Consider the following 21,955-nt stretch of genomic DNA (forward strand, 5'->3'; position numbering starts at 1 on the left):
GGTAAACTCCACCGTGGGAGCAGGGCCGGGGCGGGGGAGCGCTGGAGGTCTGTCTGGTCCAGTTGCGTGGGATCAATTCCAATCTGTTACCTCCAAGGATGTGGACAGGCTGCTTGGACGAGTGAAACCAGCCACCTGTCTCCTTGATCCTTCCCCATCCTGGCTTATAAAAGCTAGCCGGGAAGGGCTGGGCGATGGGCTTCGCAGGTGGGTGAATGCTTCTCTCTGTGAGGGAGTATTCCCAGACCCGCTGAAAGAGGCGGTTATTAAACCGCTTCTTAAAAAACCATCTTTAGATGCGGCCAATATGGCCAACTATTGCCCAGTCTCAAATCTTCCATTCTTGGGCAAGGTGATTGAGCGAGTGGTTGCTGAACAATTCCAGGCACACCTGGAAGAAGCGGACCATTTGGATCCCTTCCAGTCGGGATTCAGGCCTCATCATGGGACTGAAACTCTTAGAGTTTTTAAGTGTCAGGTGTGACTGCAGCCTGAACACAGCAGAGTTTGCGCAGGTTTTTCCGGAAGCTTCTGGCGGTAACTGAAATGACTAGACGTCTGGACGCAGAATAAACTATTTACAGGATTTATTAAAATAAAAGAAAAACAGAGTTTCTATATACAAAGCAAAGCAAAATAAATCCTCTCCTCTCTGTCTCTCTCTCAACCGATACAGCACTTTCTCTCCTACACTCACCACACCACACTGAACTGGCTTTCACAGATAACAAGTCTCAGTGTTGAACCTCAACCAATAGAAACGCTGTTTCTAAGGTGGAAGGAGACCTTGACTTTCTGCCAAATGTTATTAGTTTGACCTAGATTCGATTGTGTGAAGAAGCAATCTGATGGTGTTTTATGCTACTGACTCAGCAAAAACCCGAACAAAAACTGCCTTGGTAGCACTGGTTGATGATCTCCGGCGGGCTAGGGACAAAGGTGAGAGCTGTTTCCTAGTTCTGCTGGATCTCTCAGCGGCTTTTGACACCATCAACCCTAACATCCTTCTGGACTGTCTAGAGGGGTTGGGAGCTGGGGGCACTGTCATACAGTGGTTCCGCTCCTTCCTCCTGGGCCGTGTTCAGAGAGTGGTGGTGGGGGATGAGGCTGAAACCCTACCTGCCTGCAGACTGTCTCGCCAGAGTGGTACATGCTCTAGTTATCTCCCGCTTGGACTACTGCAATGCGCTCTACGTGGGGCTACCTTTGAACGTGACCCGGAAACTACAACTAATCCAGAATGCGGCAGCTAGACTGGTGAGTGGAAGCGGCCGCTGAGACCACATAACACCGGTCTTGAAAGATCTACATTGGCTCCCAGTACGTTTCCAAGCACAATTCAAAGTGTTGGTGCTGACCTTTAAAGCCCTAAATGGCCTCGGTCCAGTATACCTGAAGGAGTGTCTCCACCCCCATGGTTCTGCCCGGATTTTGAGGTCCAGTACCGAGGGCCTTCTGGCGGTTCCCTCGTTGCGAGAAGCCAAGTTGCAGGGAACCAGGCAGAGGGCCTTCTCGGTGGTGGCGCCCACCCTGTGGAACGCCCTCCCATCAGATGTCAAAGAGAAAAACAGCTACCAGAAGACATATGAAGGCAGCCCTGTTTAGGGAGGCTTTTAATGTTTTATTGATTGTTTTATTTAATTTTTCTGTTGGAAGCCGCCCAGAGTGGCTGGGGAAACCCAGCCAGATGGGCGGGGTATAAATAACAAATAATTTATTATTATTATTATTATTATTATTATTGAGTACAGTGGTACCTCACAAGACGACTGCCTCGTGCAACAAAAAACCCGCAAGACGAAAGCGTTTTGCTTTGCACGAGGGACTCGCAAGACAACGAGGTTTTCTATGACCGCCACTTCATCTTGCGAAGCGCAGCCATAGAAAGACGAAGCGGCGGCGAGTGGCAAAAAAAGGGGAACCAGCTGTAGCGTGGGCAGAAGGCAAAGGAAGATCAGCTGTCAGCGCGGGAAGCTGATCTTCCTTTGCCTTCTTACCACGCTACAGCTGGTTCTCCTTTGTTTCCCAGAGTTGTTGACCCAGCAAGGTCAGGTGGTACCCGGTGCGGATTTTTTTTGTCAACCCCCCCATTGAAATTATTAAAATAAGGAAAAATAAGATACTTACAGTTGCAAGTGTTGTTTTCTTTTTCTTTTTTTTTTACATTGTGAGCCTGAGCACTTAAAACCCCCTTTTCCTAAAATCAAGATGCATATATTTTTAAGTTCTACTTATTATGAACATGTAAGAAATGGTGCTGAATTTCTAAAGCGACCTCTTTCGGTTTAAGCGCACCTATACATGCCTCTCCCAAAAGCCGTTCCCTTTAAGCTCAGATGTGCAGAGGCTGGTTGTAGCCGTTCAGCACTCTGCCCATGCACAAAGAAACTTTCATTCCTCATTCCTTCACATGTCCCAGGGTCAAACCCTGACACTGAAAAAAATTGTTCTGGCTGAGTCCTAAAGTCACATTAAATCCCAGTTCAAAGCAATGCCATTTGTCCATAAGAGGTTTTCCTGTACTCGTCCAGTAAAACGTTTCTGCTGCGCTGCACAGACCAGAAACAGTTCTCTTTGCAAAGCATTAAGCACAGCGGCTGGATTCTTGTTGTGGTAAAATCCTTGCAGCTTTGCAGCAGAAACGACCCACGGAAGCCCAACTTTCGAAGACAGTTTTATTGCAGACAGATAACAGAAACACCTCCAGAGCTTTCAGACATGACAGCTCCACACCTCACAGGCAAACAAAACAAACGCTCTATATATACTGAGCATCTTAACAACTTAACGACTTAACAACTTAAATCACATGACCTTGCTAATTTGCCAGCGTCTTAGGTTTAAAGTCCTAACAGTCCAGAGGCGAGCAAGTCCGTTTCGCCTTCCTCTTGATTATCAGCCAATATTTAGTGTATGAATACATAGTGTATGAATGCCCATTTGGTGATATCCATGTGTAGAGTCGTCTCTTGTGTTGTTGGAAGAGAGTGTTTGTGATGACCAGCTTGTTCTCTTGACAGAACTCTATTAGCCTTTGCCCTGCTTCATTTTGAACTCCAAGGCCAAACTTGCCAGTTGTTCCTTTTATCTCTTGATTCCCTACTTTAGCATTCCAATCCCCTGTAATGAGAAGAACATCCTTCTTTGGTGTCATTTCTAGAAGGTGTTGTAAGTCTTCATAGAATTGGTTGATTTCACTTTCTTCAGCACCGGTAGTTGGTGCATAAACTTGGATTACTGTGATATTAAAAGGTCTGCCTTGGATTCGTATCGAGATCATTCTGTCATTTTTGAGATTGCATCCCATTACAGCTTTTGCCACTCTTTTGTTGACTATGAGGGCCACTCCATTTCTTCTACGGGATTCTTGCCCACAGTAGTAGATATGATAGTCATCCGAACTGAATTCGCCCATTCCCTTCCATTTTAGTTCACTGATGCCCAGGATGTCGATATTTATTCTTGTCATCTCATTTTTGACCACATCCAGCTTACCATTATCCATGGTTCTTACATTCCAGGTTCCTATGCAATATTTTTATTTACAGCATCAGACTTTCCTTTCACTTCCAGGCATATCCGCAACTGAGCGACCTTTCGGCTTTGGCCCAGCCGCTTCATCAGCTCTGAATCTACTTGTACTTGTCCTCCGCTCTTCCTCAGTAGCATGTTGGACGCCTTCCGACCTGAGGGGCTCATCTTCCAGTGTCATAACTTTTATATGCCTGTTGTCTTTGTCCATGGAGTTTCCTTGGCAGGGATACTGGAGTGGCTTGCCAGTTCCTTCTCCAGGTGGATCATGTTTAGTCAAAACTCTCCACTATGACCTGTCCATCTTGGGTGGCCCTGCATGGCATAGCTCATAGCTTCTCTGAGTTATTCAAGCCCCTTCGCCACGACAAGGCATTGATCCATGAAGGGACGACTCTACACATGGATATCACCAAATGGGCAGCATCGAAATCAGATTGATTATATTCTCTGCAGCCAAAGATGGAGAAGCTCTATACAGTCAGTGAAAACAAGACCTGGAGCTGACTGTAACTCAGATCATCAGCTTCTTATAGCAAAATTATAGCTTAAACTGAAGAAAGTAGGAAAAACCACTGGGTCAGTAAGATACAATCTAAATCAAATCCCTTATGAATACACAGTGGAAGTGAGGAACAGGTTTAAGGATTTAGATATGGTGGACAGAGTGCCTGAAGAACTATGGATGGAGGCTCGTAACATTATACAGGAGGCAGCAACGAAAACCATCCCAAGGAAAAGGAAATGCAAGAAAGCAAAATGGCTGTCCAACGAGGCCTTACAAATAGTGGAGGAGAGGAGGCAAGCAAAATGCAAGGGAGATAGGGAAAGATACAGGAAACTGAATGCAGATTTCCAAAAAAATAGCAAGGAGAGACAAGAGGGTCTTCTTAAACGAGCAATGCAAATAAATAGAGGGAAACAATAGAATGGGGAAACCCAGAGATCTGTTCAAGAAAATTGGAGATATGAAAGGAACATTTCGTACAAAGATTAGCATAATAAAGGACAAAAGTGGTAAGGACCTAACAGAAGCAGAAGACATCAAGAAGAGGTGGCAGGAATACACAGAGGAATTATACCAGAAGGATATGGAGGTCTCGTACACCCCAGGTAGTGTGGTTGCTGATATTGAGCCAGACATCTTCAGGGCCGGTGCTAGGGTTTTTTTGCGCCCTAGGCAAGATCACCTTCTGGCGCCCCCCCCCCCCAATTATTAATAAAAAATAAAATAAATAAAAATAAAAATAAAAATGGGCTGGGTTTCTTTTCCCTTATCTATAATCTGAAATTTGTTTGGCTTTCTGCTTTATTTGGTAACTGGTTTTTAACACGCCCAGAAGCAGTGCACACTCTGCCCATGCCCCGGGGCATCCTGCCCTGGGCATTGTAGCGCCTAAGTGGCGCCCGGGGAGGGCAAAGGTGCCTGGTCCCCGTGGGGTGCGCCTCTTCCTGGGCGCGCTTTGCGGAAAGGGATTCTGCCGCGTGCGGTGTTCTGACATCAGGAATCACAAGCAGAGAAACCAGTAGGAGAACACTTCAATCTCCCAGGACATTGTATACAAGATGTCAAAGTAGCAGTCTTATTACAAAAGTTCCTCTCAGTGTACCTTACCTTTCCCCCTTCCTTCATGACTCTTAATCCGACGGGAGCAACTCCTCTGGGTGCTCCAAACTCCAGGCAGGCCGGCAGGCCAGGCCGGCCAGGCCCAGGCAGGCAGCAGGCAGGCCAGGCGCAAGCAGGCAGGCAGGCATGCAGGCCAGGCCAGGCCAATCCAGGCCAGGCCAGGCTCAGGCCAGGCCCAGGCAGGCGGGCAGCAGGCAGGCAGGCACACCCTTTTTTATTTTTTCTCCTCCCGACGTTGCCGGGCGAGGGGCGGGCCAGCGAGGAGGGGCGTCACGCCAGTCAGTCGCTAGCGTGGTGCCTCGCTATCCCGCCCCTCGCCCAGCAACACCGGGAGGAGAAAAAATAAAAGAGGAAGCTGCAGACTCGCTCGGCAGGCAGCTTTGCGGAAAGGGATTCTGCCGCGTGCGGTGTTCTGACATCAGGAATCACAAGCAGAGAAACCAGTAGGAGAACACTTCAATCTCCCAGGACATTGTATACAAGATGTCAAAGTAGCAGTCTTATTACAAAAGTTCCTCTCAGTGTACCTTACCTTTCCCCCTTCCTTCATGACTCTTAATCCGACGGGAGCAACTCCTCTGGGTGCTCCAAACTCCAGGCAGGCCGGCAGGCCAGGCCGGCCAGGCCCAGGCAGGCAGCAGGCAGGCCAGGCGCAAGCAGGCAGGCAGGCATGCAGGCCAGGCCAGGCCAATCCAGGCCAGGCCAGGCTCAGGCCAGGCCCAGGCAGGCGGGCAGCAGGCAGGCAGGCACACCCTTTTTTATTTTTTCTCCTCCCGACGTTGCCGGGCGAGGGGCGGGCCAGCGAGGAGGGGCGTCACGCCAGTCAGTCGCTAGCGTGGTGCCTCGCTATCCCGCCCCTCGCCCAGCAACACCGGGAGGAGAAAAAATAAAAGAGGAAGCTGCAGACTCGCTCGGCAGGCAGCTTCCTTTTTTATTTTTTCTCCTCCCGACATTGCCGGGCGAGGGGCGGGCTAGCAAAGAGGGGTGTCACGCCAGTCAGCCACTAGCGTGGCGCCTTGCTAGCCCGCCCCTCGCCCGGCAACGTCGGGAGGAGAAAAAAATCAAAAGGAAGCCACAGCACACAGGCGTGCCGTGGGAGGGCGGCGGGCGGCGGCACAGGGGTTTTGGGGGGCAGGCTGGCAGCGCCCCCTCCATTTTGGCACCCTAGGCAATGGCCTAGTTCACCTAAATGGACGCTCCGGCCCTGGACATCTTGGAGAGTGAAGTCAAATGGGCCTTAGAAAGCACTGCTAACAACAAGGCCAGTGGAAGTGATGATATTCCAGCTGAACTATTTAAAATTTTAAAAGATGATGCTGTTAAGGTGCTACACCCAATATGCCAGCAAGTTTGGAAAACTCAGCAATGGCCAGAGGATTGGAGAAGATCAGTCTACACCCCAATTCCAAAGAAGGGCAGTGCTAAAGAATGCTCCAACTACCGCACAATTGCGCTCATTTCACACGCTAGCAAGGTTATGCTTAAAATTCTACAAGGCAGGCTTAGGCAGTATGTGGACCGAGAACTCCCAGAAGTGCAAGCTGGATTTCGAAGGGGCAGAGGAACCAGAGACCAAATAGCAAACATGCGCTGGATTATGGAGAAAGCTAGAGAGTTCCAGAAAAACGTCTACTTCTGCTTTATTGACTATGCAAAAGCCTTTGACTGTGTCGACCACAGCAAACTATGGCAAGTTCTTAAAGAAATGGGAGTGCCTGATCACCTCATCTGTCTCCTGAGAAATCTCTATGTGGGACAAGAAGCTACAGTTAGAACTGGATATGGAACAACTGATTGGTTCAAAATTGGGAAAGGAGTACGACAAGGTTGTATATTGTCTCCCTGCTTATTTAACTTATATGCAGAATTCATCATGCGAAAGGCTGGACTAGATGAATCCCAAGCCGGAATTAAGATTGCCGGAAGAAATATCAACAACCTTAGATATGCAGATGACACAACCTTGATGGCAGAAAGTGAGGAAGAATTAAAGAACCTTTTAATGAGGGTGAAAGAAGAGAGCGCAAAATATGGTCTGAAGCTCAACATCAAAAAAACCAAGATCATGGCCACTGGTCCCATCACCTCCTGGCAAATAGAAGGGGAAGAAATGGAGGCAGTGAGATATTTTACTTTCTTGGGCTCCTTGATCACTGCAGATGGTGACAGCACTCACGATATTAAAAGACACCTGCTTCTTGGGAGAAAAGCAATGACAAACCTAGACAGCATCTTAAAAAGCAGAGACGTCACCTTGCCTACAAAGGTCCGTATAGTTAAAGCTATGGTTTTCCCAGTAGTGATGTATGGAAGTGAGAGCTGGACCATAAAGAAGGCTGATCGCCGAAGAATTGATGCTTTTGAATTTTGGTGCTGGAGGAGACTCTTGAGAGTCCCATGGACTGCAAGAAGATCAAACCTATCCATTCTTAAGGAAATCAGCCCTGAGTGCTCACTGGAAGGACAGATCCTGAAGCTGAGGCTCCAATACTTTGGCCACCTCATGAGAAGAGAAGAATCCTTGGAAATGACCCTGATGTTGGGAAAGATTGAGGGCACTAGGAGAAGGGGACGTCAGAGGACAAGATGGTTGGACAGTGTTCTCGAAGCTACGAACATGAGTTTGACCAAACTGCGGGAGGCAGTGCAAGACAGGAGTGCCTGGCGTGCTATGGTCCATGGGGTCACGAAGAGTCGGACACGACTAAACGACTAAACAACAACAAAGGTACCCCTGACAGTTAGGTCCAGTTGTGGACAACTCTGGGGTTGCACTCTCATCTCGCTCTATAGGCTGAGAGAGCCTGCGTTTGTCTGGACAGGTTCCTGGTCATGTGGCCAGCATGACTAAGCCGCTTCTGGCAAACCAGAGCAGCACACGAAAACACCGTTTACCTTCCCTGTCTCATAGTCAGTCGGTGATCTGTTTTTTTTAGGAGTCCAACTGAATCAGATGCTGGAGCTACTGTTATATTTTCCTTCAGTCTGAGGAACTTTCTTCCCGATATACTCTTCTGCCTTTTATTTCGCTTCAACTGTGTGAGCTGCAACCGGTGAGGCTTCCCTGGTTCTGGTGGCATGCCAATAGATTTTTTTGGCAGCTATAATACGGTAGCAAGTCCTGATGATGGGCAAGAGCAGTTCTCTTTGGGGAAAAGGCAGACAACAACATAATGCTTTTCTTTACTAACCCTTACCACAAATACACCAAGCTGTGGACAAACATCTATTAAATTGTTCATTACCATGAAGGATCATGGTACCATTTGACAAACTGATGGTGCCTTCTCATAGCTTTCATCTTTCTTAGGCCACAGAAGTTATCCATGATTTGTGATGGATCACAAGCTATATGAGGAAAGACTGTATCTTCTGGTTATCTCATGGCCGGCTCTAGGTAGACTCCCGGTGGCGCGGTGTCAGAGGCGGTGATGTGGCTACTCTAGAGTAACGACTCCTCGCAGCATAGTCTTTTTAGACTTTTATTAAGTGCTGATTATTTACAGTGGTCAGAACGATCTATATACATGCTTACGGTGAGGTGTCAGAACCTCCGAATGGAGATTGGCGCGTTTTCTTCCAGCAAAGAAGCTTTGGGAGACCCAGCCTCTTCCCCCTACGTTTGCGTCGCAATTCCGGAGTTGGGGGAATTGGCCTTCCCCCCGTGCTCACACCTTCCTGTCCCACCTGGGGCATGGGCTCCGCAACCTTGCCTGAGCCTTGGACACCACTTCCTGACTCTCCGCTGGAGGCAGAGCTCTCCCTGCTCTCCCCAGCGCTTGGGGGATGGGCTGGAACTTAAGATGGGAGGGACTTCCCTGTATCCCTTGTCCCTCACACGCGGTGTGCCAGGGCGCCGGGCTGGTAGGTGGGGCGCTGCGCGACGAAGCTGCGTGGAAACGATGCTGCGCCCTGCGAGGGCGGGAGCACCGGAGCGATCTCCGCTCCTCAGTGCCAGGGCGCCCGACCTGCTCGAGACTGCCCTGGGTGATCTTGAGTGTCTGACAAATGAGTGTCTGCCCTGGGTGATCTTGAGGCCGCAAATGAAAGTTTCCAGTGTTACACAGTCCATGCAAAGTTTCTCTCCAGTAAAATTTTTGCATTGCATGTAAGGATAACACCATTGCTTCCACCGTCAATTCTTTCCATTGTCAAAGTCTTTTTAGAGCTGCATGAAAACTATCAGAGACATTTGTGGTGATTCCACTTTTTTCATTATATATGTCCAGTCTCTTTAGAATCCAGGCCCCAGCATGCCTTATTATTGCTTGGTGCAGGTCTGCCTTAAAGTAGTCTAAGAACGCTTTGCTCCTATTTGTACTGAGTTTATCAAATTTGAATCTGTAGTCTTGCTCAGAATTTGACCTGAGAAGATCAAAAAAGTCAGCAAGGTATAGCTTGGTATCTTCTGAACTGGCCCCATGTTTTTTTCAACCAAAACATGATGTCTCTGCGGATGTGATTCCAGCATACCGCTCTGTGGCTCTTGAGCAAAAGATGCTCCAAAGCATTTTAAATTCCCTTTTCTCTGTCAGACACTATGACAACTTTATCTGAATTGAGCAATGGACACTGTTTTGAAAGGTTTCAAAAAATCTCCTGTGATTGTCCTCTCGCCTGCTGTCATGTATCATGAACATTACAGAAATCAGTGGTGGTTCAGCGAAAAGCCTCTCCCCCATGCTTTTCAACATCTACATGAAGCTGCTGGGAGAGATCATCAGGGGGTTTGGGCTGGGTGTTCATCATAGAATCATAGAGTTGGAAGAGAGCACAAGGTCCATCCAGTCCAACTTCCTGCCAAGCAGGAAACACCATCAAAGCATTCTTGACATATGCCTGTCAAGCCTCCGCTTAAAGACCTCCAAAGAAGGAGACTCCAACACACTCCTTGGCAGCAAATTCCACTGCCGAACAGCTCTTACTGTCAGGAAGTTCTTCCTAATGTTGAGGTGGAATCTTCTTTCTTGTAGTTTGAATCCATTGCTCCGTGTCCGCTTCTCTGGAGCAGCAGGAAACAACCTTTCTCCCTCCTCTATATGACATCCTTTTATAGATTTGAACATGGCTATCATATCAGCCCTTAACCTTCTCTTCTCCAGGCTAAACATGCCCAGCTCCCTAAGCCGTTCCTCATAAGGCATTGTTTCCAGGCCTTTGACCATTTTGGTTGCCCTCCTCTGGACACGTTCCAGCTTGTCAGTATCCTTCTTGAACTGTGGTGCCCAGAACTGGACACAGTACCCCAGGTGAGGTCTGACCAGAGCATGAGTATGCGGATGATACCCAGCTCTACCTTTCTTTCAAATCAGAACCAGTGAAGGCAGTGAAGGTCCTGTGTGAGTGCTTGGAGGCGGTTGGAGGATGGATGGTGGCTAACAGATTGAGGTTGAATCCTGACAAGACAGAAGTACTGTGTTGGGGGGACAGGAGGCGGGCAGGTGTGGAGGACTCCCTGGTCCTGAATGGGGCAACTGTGCCCCTGAATGACCAGGGGCGCAGTCTGGGAATCATTTTGGACCCACAACTGTCCATGGAGGCTCAGGTTAATTCTGTGTCCAGGGCAGCTGTCTACCAGCTCCATCTGGTACGCAGGCTGAGACCCTTCCTGCCTGCAGACTGCCTCACCAGAGTGGTGCATGCTCTAGTTATCTCCCGCTTGGACTACTGCAATGCGCTCTTCGTGGGGCTACCTTTGAAGGTGACCCGGAAACTACAACTAATCCAGAATGTGGCAGCTAGACTCAGGGGCATCTTTCCTCTTGGGCTGAGTGGAACCCTGGGCCATGTTGCCTGCCCAGCAGGGGCGCATTGAGGAGGCACACAGAACCACCCGCGTGTCCGCTTCCCCCGCTTCACTCCTTTCCCGGTGGCGGTGGTGGTGGCGGAGCTGCCTCCGTCAAGGGGCTGTGCCCCCACCTGCTCAGCCCAGCCCAGCCGCCCGACGCTGCTCGCTCCTTGGGGTGCAGATTGCCGTGCCTCCGACAAAGCCACCTCGAAGGCGGGGAGGGGCACCTGGAACCATAGTTTTTGGTCGGTTTTTTTTAAATCCTGGTACATCGCTCATGCAAAGAAAAGATCCTGCACTGCGTGTCTCAGGCCTGATCGATCAACTTTGGCAGACGCAGTAAGGCTGTTGTTTAAAGAGAAAGTACCATAAACAGAGAAGTAACTCTACACGAGGCAGGCTTTGGAAGGTGAAATAGCAAAAGGTTTATTTGGTAACGCTCTGTCGGAATGCCAATATGCTGATGACACCCAGATCTATCTGTTGATGGACGGCTGCCCTGCCTCGGCCCCGGACACACTCACCAGGTGCTTGGAAGCTGTGGCTGGATGGCTACGTGGGAGCCGACTGAAGTTAAATCCTTCGAAGACAGAGGTCCTCTGGCTAGGTCGGGGCGACATGGGGTTGGGGGGCCAACTCCCATCTTTTGCAGGGGCTCAATTGGTACCAGCGCCTTCTGTCAAGAGTTTGGGTGTAACCTTTGACGCCTCCCTTTCCATGGAGGTGCAGGTTGCATCCACAGCAAAGGTGGCATTTTTCCATCTCCGCCGCATCAAGCAGTTGGTCCCTTACCTCTCTCGCCCCGATCTGGCCACAGTGATCCATGCGACGATCACCTCCAGGCTTGACTATTGTAACTCGCTCTACGCAGGGTTGCCCTTAAAGCTGACCCAGAAACTCCAGCGGGTGCAGAATGCCGCGACGAGGCTCCTTACAGGGTCCCGGCCGCGGGATCACATTCATCCAGTGCTTTACCAGCTGCACTGGCTCCCGGTGGAGTACAGGATCAGGTTTAAGGTGCTGGTTTTGACCTTTAAAGCCCTATGCGACTTGGGACCCTCGTACCTACGGGACCGCCTCTCCTGGTATGCCCCGCGGAGGACCTTAAGGTCCACAAATAATAATATTCTGGAGATCCCGAGTCATAAGATGGCTAGATTGGCCTCTACTAGAGCCAGGGCCTTTTCAGTACTGGCCCCAACCTGGTGGAACGCTCTTTCCCAGGAGACCAGGGCCCTGCAGGATTTGTCATCTTTCCGCAGGGCCTGCAAGACAGAGCTGTTCCGCCTGGCCTTTGGGTTAGACTCAGCCTGACCCCTGTGTTTTTCTCCCTCGTGGCTTGGATTTATGGCCTACTTGAAATGAGGCTGCACTTTAAATTTTAATACTGTATTTTAATCTGTATTTTAATTAATTGTTTTTATGGTTTATTGTGGTTCTGTTGGTGTCAGCCACTTATGGCCTACTTGAAATGAGGCTGCACTTTAAATTTTAATACTGTATTTTAATCTGTATTTTAATTAATTGTTTTTATGTTTTATTGTGGTTCTGTTGGTGTCAGCCGCCCTGAGCCCGGTTTTTGACTGGGGAGGGCGGGGTATAAATAAAAATTTATTATTATTATTATTATTATTATTATTATTATTATTATTCGCAATGACACGTCAATTGCAGCATTTTCATTTTAAACCGTTCTCTCAAAGTGAAGCTCCACTTTTCCAAATGCCCCTGCGAGGCAGGGACAACCACCCACCCACCCACCCACCCGCCTGGCAAAACCAAGACTATGGACCACAGCATGTTCTGGTCAGGGCCCGCCTGTCAGAGCCAGTGTCATATGCCATTGGTTTGCCTGGGTGTCAAGGACATACCCATCCATCCGCAGCCCTTGTATGTAAGAAAATGAATCATGTGATATAGAAAAATATGGGGGAGAAATATCCACTGTGCAAAGCACAACCTGCCCGCATCCTTCACTTCCCTAACTTTGCCTATGGGGGCCGCTATTTTCAAGGGTTGCCCAACTGGGCCATTGAGTAGAGATGAGTCGGAAGGCACGTTGGTCTCTGTTTCGAAACATAGAATTGTAGAATTGGAGGGGACCATTAGAGTCATCTAATCCAACCCCCTGAAATTCAGGAATCTTGCCCAACATGAGGCTCGAACCCATGACCCTGAGATTAAGGGTCTCATGCTCTACCAACTGAGCTATCCAGCAACAGAGGCTGTAATTTTGGAGCTGGCAGTCCTTCAGTCTTGATTACCTATGTCAGTTTCCCCCAACTTGGTGCCCTCCAGACTCCAGCTCCCATCTTCTTCCCAAAGTTCAGGGATGGTGGGAGTTGCAATCCCAGACATCTGGAAGGCAACGAGGTTGAGGAAAGCTGTACTTGAAGGGAGGCCAGCACTGTTTGTGTGAATCTGGTCATTATAATGAAGACAACGCCCTCAGCAGCAAGGCACCCACCGAACCAAAATAACAACATTCATTTATTGTGACATTGATGCTTGGCTGTCAAGGAACCATTTTGTTAGCACCAATGTGGTGAACCTTTAGCCCGCCAGACATTGATGAACCACAACTACCATCAGCCCCAGCAAGCAGAGCCAGCGACCAGGGATGACGGGATGATGGGAGTTGTAGTGCAGTAACACGAGGAGGTTCCCCATACCTGAGTTCAGGGATGTTCTTCATGGATTTCATCATTTTATTAAGGGGTGTCCTTGTGGGGTTCTCTCTTGCTTGCTGTTCTTTGATCCCTTGACTACCTTGTCAGTCCTTGAGAGTGTTCTTGCCCTTTTAAGAGTTCTATGGAAGGAAGTTTTCTTTTTCTGGGATACGCGAGACTTTTCCCAGAAGAGTGCTATACTCATGGAAGAAGTTACAGTGGTACCTCAGTTTATGAACACAATTGGTTCCGGAAGTCTGTTCATAAACTGAAGCGTTCATAAACTGAAGCGAACTTTCCCATCAAAAGTAATGGAAAGTGAATTAATCCGTTCCAGATAGGTCTGCGGCATTCGTAAACTGAAAATTCGTAAACCGAGGTTCCACTGTACACCTAATGGCCTGGCTTCTTCCATGTCCATCGTCAAGGGACAGCAGCTCTCTCAAGTTCTGGCCCTATGGATGGGATTTATACCTACCCCTCCATCTCTGTTCAGCTTTCCTTCAACTGACACCAACTCCTGACAAATCATTGAAAATCCACATGCACGTTAGTCCTTTGGTAACTCGATTGATACACTAAATATTGGCTGATAATCAAGAGGAAGGCAAAACGGACTTGCTCGCCTATGGACAAATGGCATGGCTTTGAACTGGGATTTAATGTGACTTCAGGACTCAGCCAGAACCATTTTTTTCAGTGTCAGGGTTTGACCCTGGGACATGTGAAGGAATGAGGAATGAAAGTTTCTTTGTGCATGGGCAGAGTGCTGAACGGCTACAACCAGCCTCTGCACATCTGAGCTTAAAGGGAACGGCTTTTGGGAGAGGCATGTATAAGTGCGCTTAAACCGAAAGAGGTCGCTTTAGTAAATCATGCTGGAAGTGTAAAGAGAAAGATGGGGAATTTTATCATATGTGGTGGACATGCGATAAAGTTAAAAGATTTTGGGAGACGTTGTATAACGAATTGAAAAAGATTTTTAAATACACCTTTCCCAAAAAACCGGAGGCATTTTTGTTAGGGATTATGGGAGGAGAGATTATGAAAGAAGATTGAGTATTGTTTATGTACGCGACAACCGCGGCTAGGACACTGTTAGCCCAAAAATGGAAACTTCAGGAATTACCAACAATCGAAGAGTGGCAGACGAAAATGACAGACTATGCAGAATTAGCTAGACTGACTTGCAAAATCCGAGACCAAGGAGAGACAAGGTTCCAAAAAGACTGGAGTAAATATGTGGACTATATGGAGAAAAACTGTAGAAGTTTAAAAACACTTGCAGGATTGAAATAAATCCTACGAATTGACTGAAAAAAAGACAATAAGGAACTGCAAAAAAAAGTTAATAAGAAAACCGCATGAAGGGAGGGAGGGAAGTCACAGCTCGGCAGAGCAAGGTGAAAGAGGGGAATTTAAGATGTATCGTACAAAAGATTGATTTTTGTTTTGTTTTGTTGTTAATTGGAAAAATTGAATAAAATCATTTGATCATAAACCGAAAGAGGTCGCTTTAGAAATTCAGCACCATTTCTTACATGTTCATAATAAGTAGAACTTAAAAATATATGCATCTTGATTTTAGGAAAAGGGGGTTTTAAGTGCTTAGGCTCACAATGTAAAAAAGAAAGAAAAAGAAAATAACACTTGCAACTGTAAGTATCTTATTTTTCCTTATTTTAATAATTTCAAGGGGGGGGGGGTTGACATAAAAATTCCGCACCGGGTACCACATGACCTTGCTATGCCATTGGGTCGACAACTCTGGGAAATGGAGGGGGGTGGGGCGCTGGAGGGATATTTGCACTACGGTGCTGGATATGCTTAAGATGGCCCTGGCTAGACTGGTGACTGGGAGTGGCCACTGAGACCACGTACCACCGGTCTTGAAAGACCTACATTGGCTGTGCCCCTGGGCATTATAAGTGATTTGACAACTGTAGCGCGGCAAAAAGGCAAAGATCAGCTGTCAGCCTTCTTGCCGCACTACAGCTGGTTCCCCTTTGCGTTATGCTGGTCTCCGCCGGTTGCCGCTCACCGCTTGTGGTAACTGGCAGAGACCAGCGGAACACAAAGGAGAACCAGCTGTAGCGTGGTAAGAAGGCAAAGGAAGATCAGCTTCCCGCGCTGACAGCTGATCTTCCTTTGCCTTCTGCCCACGCTACAGCTGGTTCCCCTTTTTTTGCCACTCGCCGCCGCTTCCTCTTTCTATGGCTGCGCTTCGCAAGATGAAGCGGCGTTCATAGAAAACCTCATCGTCTTGCGAGTCCCTCGTGCAAAGCAAAAAGCTTTCGTCTTGCGAGTTTTTTGTTGCACGAGGCATTCGTCTTGTGAGGTACCACTGTACTTAAATTATTATTATTATTATTATTATTATTATTATTATTATTATTATTATTATTTATACCCCGCCTATCTGGCTGGGTTTCCCCAGCCACTCTGGGCGGCTTCCAACAGAAAAATGAAATAAAACAATCAATTAAACATTAAAAGCCTCCCTAAACAGGGCTGCCTTCAGATGTCTGTCTTCTGGTAGCTGTTTTTCTCTTTGACATCTGATGGGAGGGCGTTCCACAGGGTGGGCGCCACCACCGAGAAGGCCCTCTGCCTGGTTCCCTGCAACTTGGCTTCTCGCAACGAGGGAACCGCCAGAAGGCCCTCGGTACTGGACCTCAAAATCCGGGCAGAGACACTCCTTCAGGGTGGAGACACTCCTTCAGGTATACTGGACCGAGGCCATTTAGGGCTTTAAAGGTCAGCACCAACACTTTGAATTGTGCTTGGAAACGTACTGGGAGCCAATGTAGATCTTTCAAGACCGGTGTTATGTGGTCTCAGCGGCCGCTTCCACTCACCAGTCTAGCTGCCGCATTCTGGATTATTTGTAGTTTCCGGGTCACCTTCAAAGGTAGCCCCACGAAGAGCGCATTGCTGTAGTCCAAGCGAGAGATAACTAGAGCATGTACCACTCTGGCGAGACAGTCTGCAGGCAGGTAGGGTTTCAGCCAGGGTACCAGGTGGAGCTGATAGACAGCTGCCCTGGACACAAAATTGACCTGTGCCTCCATGGACAGCTGTGAGTCCAAAATGACTCCCAGGCTGCGCACCTGGTCCTTCAGGGGCACAGTTACCCCATTCAGAACCAGGTAATCCTCCACACCTGCCCGCCTCCTGTCCCCCACGAACAGTACTTCTGTCTTGTCAGGATTCAACCTCAATCTGTTAGCCGCCATCCATCCTCCAACCGCCTCCAGGCACTCACACAGGACCTTCACTGCCTTCACTGGTTCTGATTTGAAAGAGAGGTAGAGCTGGGTATCGTCCGCATACTGATGAACTCCCAGCCCAAACCCCCTGATGATCTCTCCCAGCGGCTGCATGTAGATGTTAAAAAGCATGGGGGAAGAGGACAGAGCCCCGAGGCACCCCACAAGTGAGAACCCAGGGGTCCGAGCACTCATCCCCCACCACCACTCTCTGAACACGGCCCAGGAGGAAGGAGCGGAACCACTGTATGACAGTGCCCCCAGCTCCCAACCCCTCTAGACAGTCCAGAAGGATGTTAGGGTTGATGGTGTCAAAAGCCGCCGAGAGATCCAGCAGAACTAGGAAACAGCTCTCACCTTTGTCCCTAGCCCGCTGGAGATCATCAACCAGTGCGACCAAGGCAGTTTCTGTTCGGGTTTTTGCTGAGTCAGTAGCATAAAACACCATCAGATTGCTTCTTCACACAATCGAATCTAGGTCAAACTAATAACATTTGGCAGAAAGTCAAGGTCTCCTTCCACCTTAGAAACAGCGTTTCTATTGGTTGAGGTTCAACACTGAGACTTGTTATCTGCGAAAGCCAGTTCAGTGTGGTGTGGTGAGTGTAGGAGAGAAAGTGCTGTATCGGTTGAGAGAGAGACAGAGAGGAGAGGATTTATTTTGCTTTGCTTTGTATATAGAAACTCTGTTTTTCTTTTATTTTAATAAATCCTGTAAATAGTTTATTCTGCGTCCAGACGTCTAGTCATTTCAGTTACCGCCAGAAGCTTCCGGAAAAACCTGCGCAAACTCTGCTGTGTTCAGGCTGCAGTCACACCTGACACTTAAAAACTCTAAGAGTTTCAGTCCCATGATGAGGCCTGAATCCCGACTGGAAGGGATCCAAATGGTCCGCTTCTTCCAGGTGTGCCTGGAATTGTTCAGCAACCACTCGCTCAATCACCTTGCCCAAGAATGGAAGATTTGAGACTGGGCAATAGTTGGCCATATTGGCCACATCTAAAGATGGTTTTTTAAGAAGCGGTTTAATAACCGCCTCTTTCAGCGGGTCTGGGAATACTCCCTCACAGAGAGAAGCATTCACCAACCCGCGAAGCCCATCGCCCAGCCCTTCCCAGCTAGCTTTTATAAGCCAGGATGGGCAAGGATCAAGGAGACAGGTGGCTGGTTTCACTCGTCCAAGCAGCCTGTCCACATCCTCGGAGGTAACAGAATGGAATTGATCCCACGCAACTGGACCAGACAGACCCCCAGCGCTCCCCCGCCCCGGCTGTCACGGTCCGGTCGGCGGGCGTCAGGACCAGAGGCAAGATGGTGGTGAAGAAGCAGGGTCGAAGGCAGAGGCGAAGGTCCACGGGGCACGAAGCAGGGCGAAGGCAAAGCGAGGGTCCAGGAACAAGAAGCAAGGCGAAGGTCCACGGGGCAAGAGCAAGGCGAAGGCGAAGCAAGGGTCCAAGGAGCAAGGAGCAAGGTGAAGGATCCAGGAACGAGAAGCAAGGCGAAGGTCCACGGGGCAGGAGCAAGGCGAAGGTGAAGCAATGGTCCAAGGAGCAAGGAGCAGAAGCTGCAGCACGCCCCGCGCCGAGCCCCGACCCAGCAGGACCCTGCGTGACCCGCAGCGTGCGCCGCGCCAAATCCCGACCCAGCGGGACCCGGCAAGAGCAGCAGCACGCGCTTTGCCGAGCCCTGACGTAGCGGGAGCCGGCAAAGCGCGTGCTGCTGCCTTTGCCGGCTCCTGCTGGGTCAGGGCACGGCGCTGCGCGCGCTGCTGCCCTTGCCGGGTCCCGCTGGGTCGGGAGCCAACGGAGCGGGAGCCAGCAAAGGCAGCAGTGCGCGCTTTGCCGAGCTCCAACCCGGCAGCGGGCTACGGCAAGAGCTGCAGCACGCGCCGCGCTGCGCCCCGACCCGGGGGCGGGACCTGGCAAGAGCCGCAGTGTGCACCGCTTGGAGCCCCGACCCAGCGGGACCCAGCAGCGTGCCTTGCTGAAGCGCCAACAAAGCGACCAGTAGTGCAGCTGCAGCAGCAGCCAGTTCCGGGCGCCAAGCTGCAGCAGGAAGAGGAGATAATTTTTTAAAAATAAGACATCCCCGAAATTAAGTAAAATGAATTTAAGACGGTGTCTTAAAATGTGAGAAAAACGGTACTTTATCTGTCAATATTTTCATCTTCTGCCGTTCACGTTTTTTAACCCTGGTGTCTCCAGAAAGCTGTGGATCCTTGATTTTTGTGGTGCAGGCTGTGCGCCTGGCTATGGTGTGTGATTTGAGTGGGAGTTCGGGGAGGCCCCATTCAAAAAGGTGAAGATCCGCGAGGATCCGTGCTTCAAAACCACGTTTTTGGGTCACGGTGTTGCCAGGAAGCTGTGGATCCTTGATTTTTGTGCTGCAGGCTGTACCCCTGGGCATGATATGTGATTTGAGGGTGCATTTGGGGGGGCCCATGCAAAAAGGTGAAGATCCATGAGGATCTGTGCTTCAAAACCACGTTTTTGGGCCACGGTGTCGCCAGGAAGCTGTGGAACCTTGATTTTTGTGGTGCAGGCTGTACCCCTGGCCATAATATGTGATTTGAGGGTGAATTTGGGGGGGCCATGCAAAAAGGTGAAGATTCGTGAGGATCCGTGCTTCAAAACCACGTTTTTGGGCCACGGTGTCGCCAGGAAGCTGTGGATCCTTGATTTTTGTGCTGCAGGCTGTACCCCTGGGCATGATATGTGATTTGAGGGTGCGTTTGGGGGGGGGCCATGCAAAAAGGTGAAGATTCTTGAGGATCCGTGCTTCAAAACCACGTTTTTGGGCCACGGTGTCATCAGGAAGCTGTGGATCCTTGATTTTTGTGGTGCAGGCCGTACCCCTGGGCATGATATGTGATTTGAGGGTGCATTTGGGGGGGCCCATGCAAAAAGGTGAAGATCCATGAGGACCTGTGCTTCAAAACCACGTTTTTGGGCCACGGTGTCGCCAGGAAGCTGTGGAACCTTGATTTTTGTGGTGCAGGCTGTACCCCTGGCCATAATATGTGATTTGAGGGTGAATTTGGGGGGGCCATGCAAAAAGGTGAAGATTCGTGAGGATCCGTGCTTCAAAACCACGTTTTTGGGCCACGGTGTCGCCAGGAAGCTGTGGATCCTTGATTTTTGTGCTGCAGGCTGTACCCCTGGGCATGATATGTGATTTGAGGGTGAATTTGGGGGGGCCCCATGCAAAAAGGTGAAGATTCGTGAGGATCCGTGCTTCAAAACCACGTTTTTGGGCCACAGTGTCGCCAGGAAGCTGTGGATCCTTGATTTTTGTGGTGCAGGCTGTACCCCTGGGCATGATATGTGATTTGAGGGTGAATTGGGGGGGGCCATGCAAACAGGTGAAGATTCGGGAGGATCCGTGAGGATCCGTGCTTCAAAACCACGTTTTTGGGCCACGGTGTCGCCAGGAAGCTGTGGATCCTTGATTTTTGTGGTGCAGGCTGTACCCCTGGGCATGATATGTGATTTGAGGGTGAATTTGGGGGGGGGCATGCAAAAAGGTGAAGATTCGTGAGGATCCGTGCTTCAAAACCACGTTTTTGGGCCACGGTGTGGCCAGGAAGCTGTGGATCCTTGATTTTTGTGCTGCAGGCTGTGCCCCTGGGCATGATATGTGATTAGACAGTGAGTTTGCGGTGGTCCAATGCAGAAATCATGAGGATCCATGAGGATCCGTGGTTTTTAACCACGTTTTTGTGTCATTGTGGCCGCACGAAACAGTGGATGCGTGATTATTTTGGTGCTGTCTACAGACTAAGACATACTCTACAGTATCATGGTGTTGTTTTTTTATTTGAATGAAAAAATCATATGAATTCATGAGGATCCGTTTAAAATCATCTGGATCCGCGTTTTACCCTGTCCCTCTTTCCTCCGACACTTTTAGGTGCCAACTTAACTTCAAAATGTGGTAAGCCAGCTGTGCTGGATTGGGGGGCCCGGGGGCTCATTCTGCTCAGTGGGTCTCTGGACCTGTGCCCTAGAGTCTTAACCCTTATGGCTGCCACTCACTATCTGCACTCTTCCCACCTTCACATAATCCGAGAGCTCCGCTCCTGTGGCCCTCCACGTCTCGAGGTGTCGCTGTGAGGAGCGAAGCATCCCTTTTAACCCGCTGAGCTGCCTTACTACTTATTAGGCCGCCCAGTTGACCCTCTCGCGCGTTTTCTTGTCTCTCCGGAGATCTCGCGGGCCTTGGACGTTCTATTCCACCCACGTGAGCCGAGTGTAACAAGGGGGGGGGGCGACGTGAGTTACATTGTAGCAATGAAAGAAGAGCAGTACGCACGCACGCGCATACGAGAAAGAAACGAGGGAGAGAGAGGGCTTGAGGGAGAAAAGGAAGCAGTCGCTTGCACGTGTGAACAGAGAAATTTGTGCCCTTGTGTAGCTGCCGCCGCTCTTCCTTTCTGGATCCGGATCTAGCTACCAGGCAGCCCCTTTCTGCCTCTACCTACCTACCACAGCCCTCCGCTAAGCCTCGGCACTCACACACGCCGGGTCCGGTTGGTATTACTCCCGACAAGGCCAGCCCATGGCCAGCGGAGGGTGGACGCTGCCCGGTGAGGATTCCCCATCCTCGCAGCCGCCTCCTCCTTCCCAACCGGAGCAGCCACCGCCGCCTCAGCCTACTGCCGATGCTGCAGCCGCCGCTGTGGAGCACGATCTAGAGCAGTGGCGCGAGAAGCAGGAGAACGACTGGTACTGGGTTCTGCGCAGGCAGTTCCTCCTCCGCAACCTGCCGGGCTACTCGGACGCTGCCGCCTTCCAGAAGCTTCTGGCACTGTCTCACGCTTGGACCAACCACGTCTTCATGGGATGCAGGTGAGATGAGGAACGTTTTTCGTTTATTATGCACTTCCCCATCCCATCTCTGCACACATGAAGTCCTCAGTCGCGCAAGTAATAACTGTGATACATAGCCAAAGAACCTTGTTAACAAAGAAGAGGCTCGGATTGTTAATACGGGGTGGGGTGGGGTGGGGTGGGGGTGGGGGAACCCACACACATACATATGCATATCTTTTATACATCCATTCAGTGCATT

General features: G+C 49.7%; 1 protein-coding gene across 1 annotated transcript in view; it reads left to right on the plus strand.

The window, feature by feature from the left end:
- The first annotated feature begins 21,166 nt into the window (after window positions 1-21,166).
- LOC118084334 (NF-kappa-B-repressing factor-like) overlaps window positions 21,167-21,955 on the plus strand; it is a 34,293-nt gene continuing 33,504 nt past the window's right edge. The window contains exon 1 of the mRNA XM_035113757.2: window positions 21,167-21,732. Within this exon, the coding sequence (XP_034969648.1) occupies window positions 21,443-21,732 (290 nt within the window). The 5' untranslated portion in view covers window positions 21,167-21,442. The remainder of the gene's footprint in view (window positions 21,733-21,955) is intronic.

Source organism: Zootoca vivipara, chromosome W (assembly GCF_963506605.1).
Source record: "Zootoca vivipara chromosome W, rZooViv1.1, whole genome shotgun sequence".
Lineage (NCBI taxonomy): Eukaryota > Metazoa > Chordata > Lepidosauria > Squamata > Lacertidae > Zootoca > Zootoca vivipara.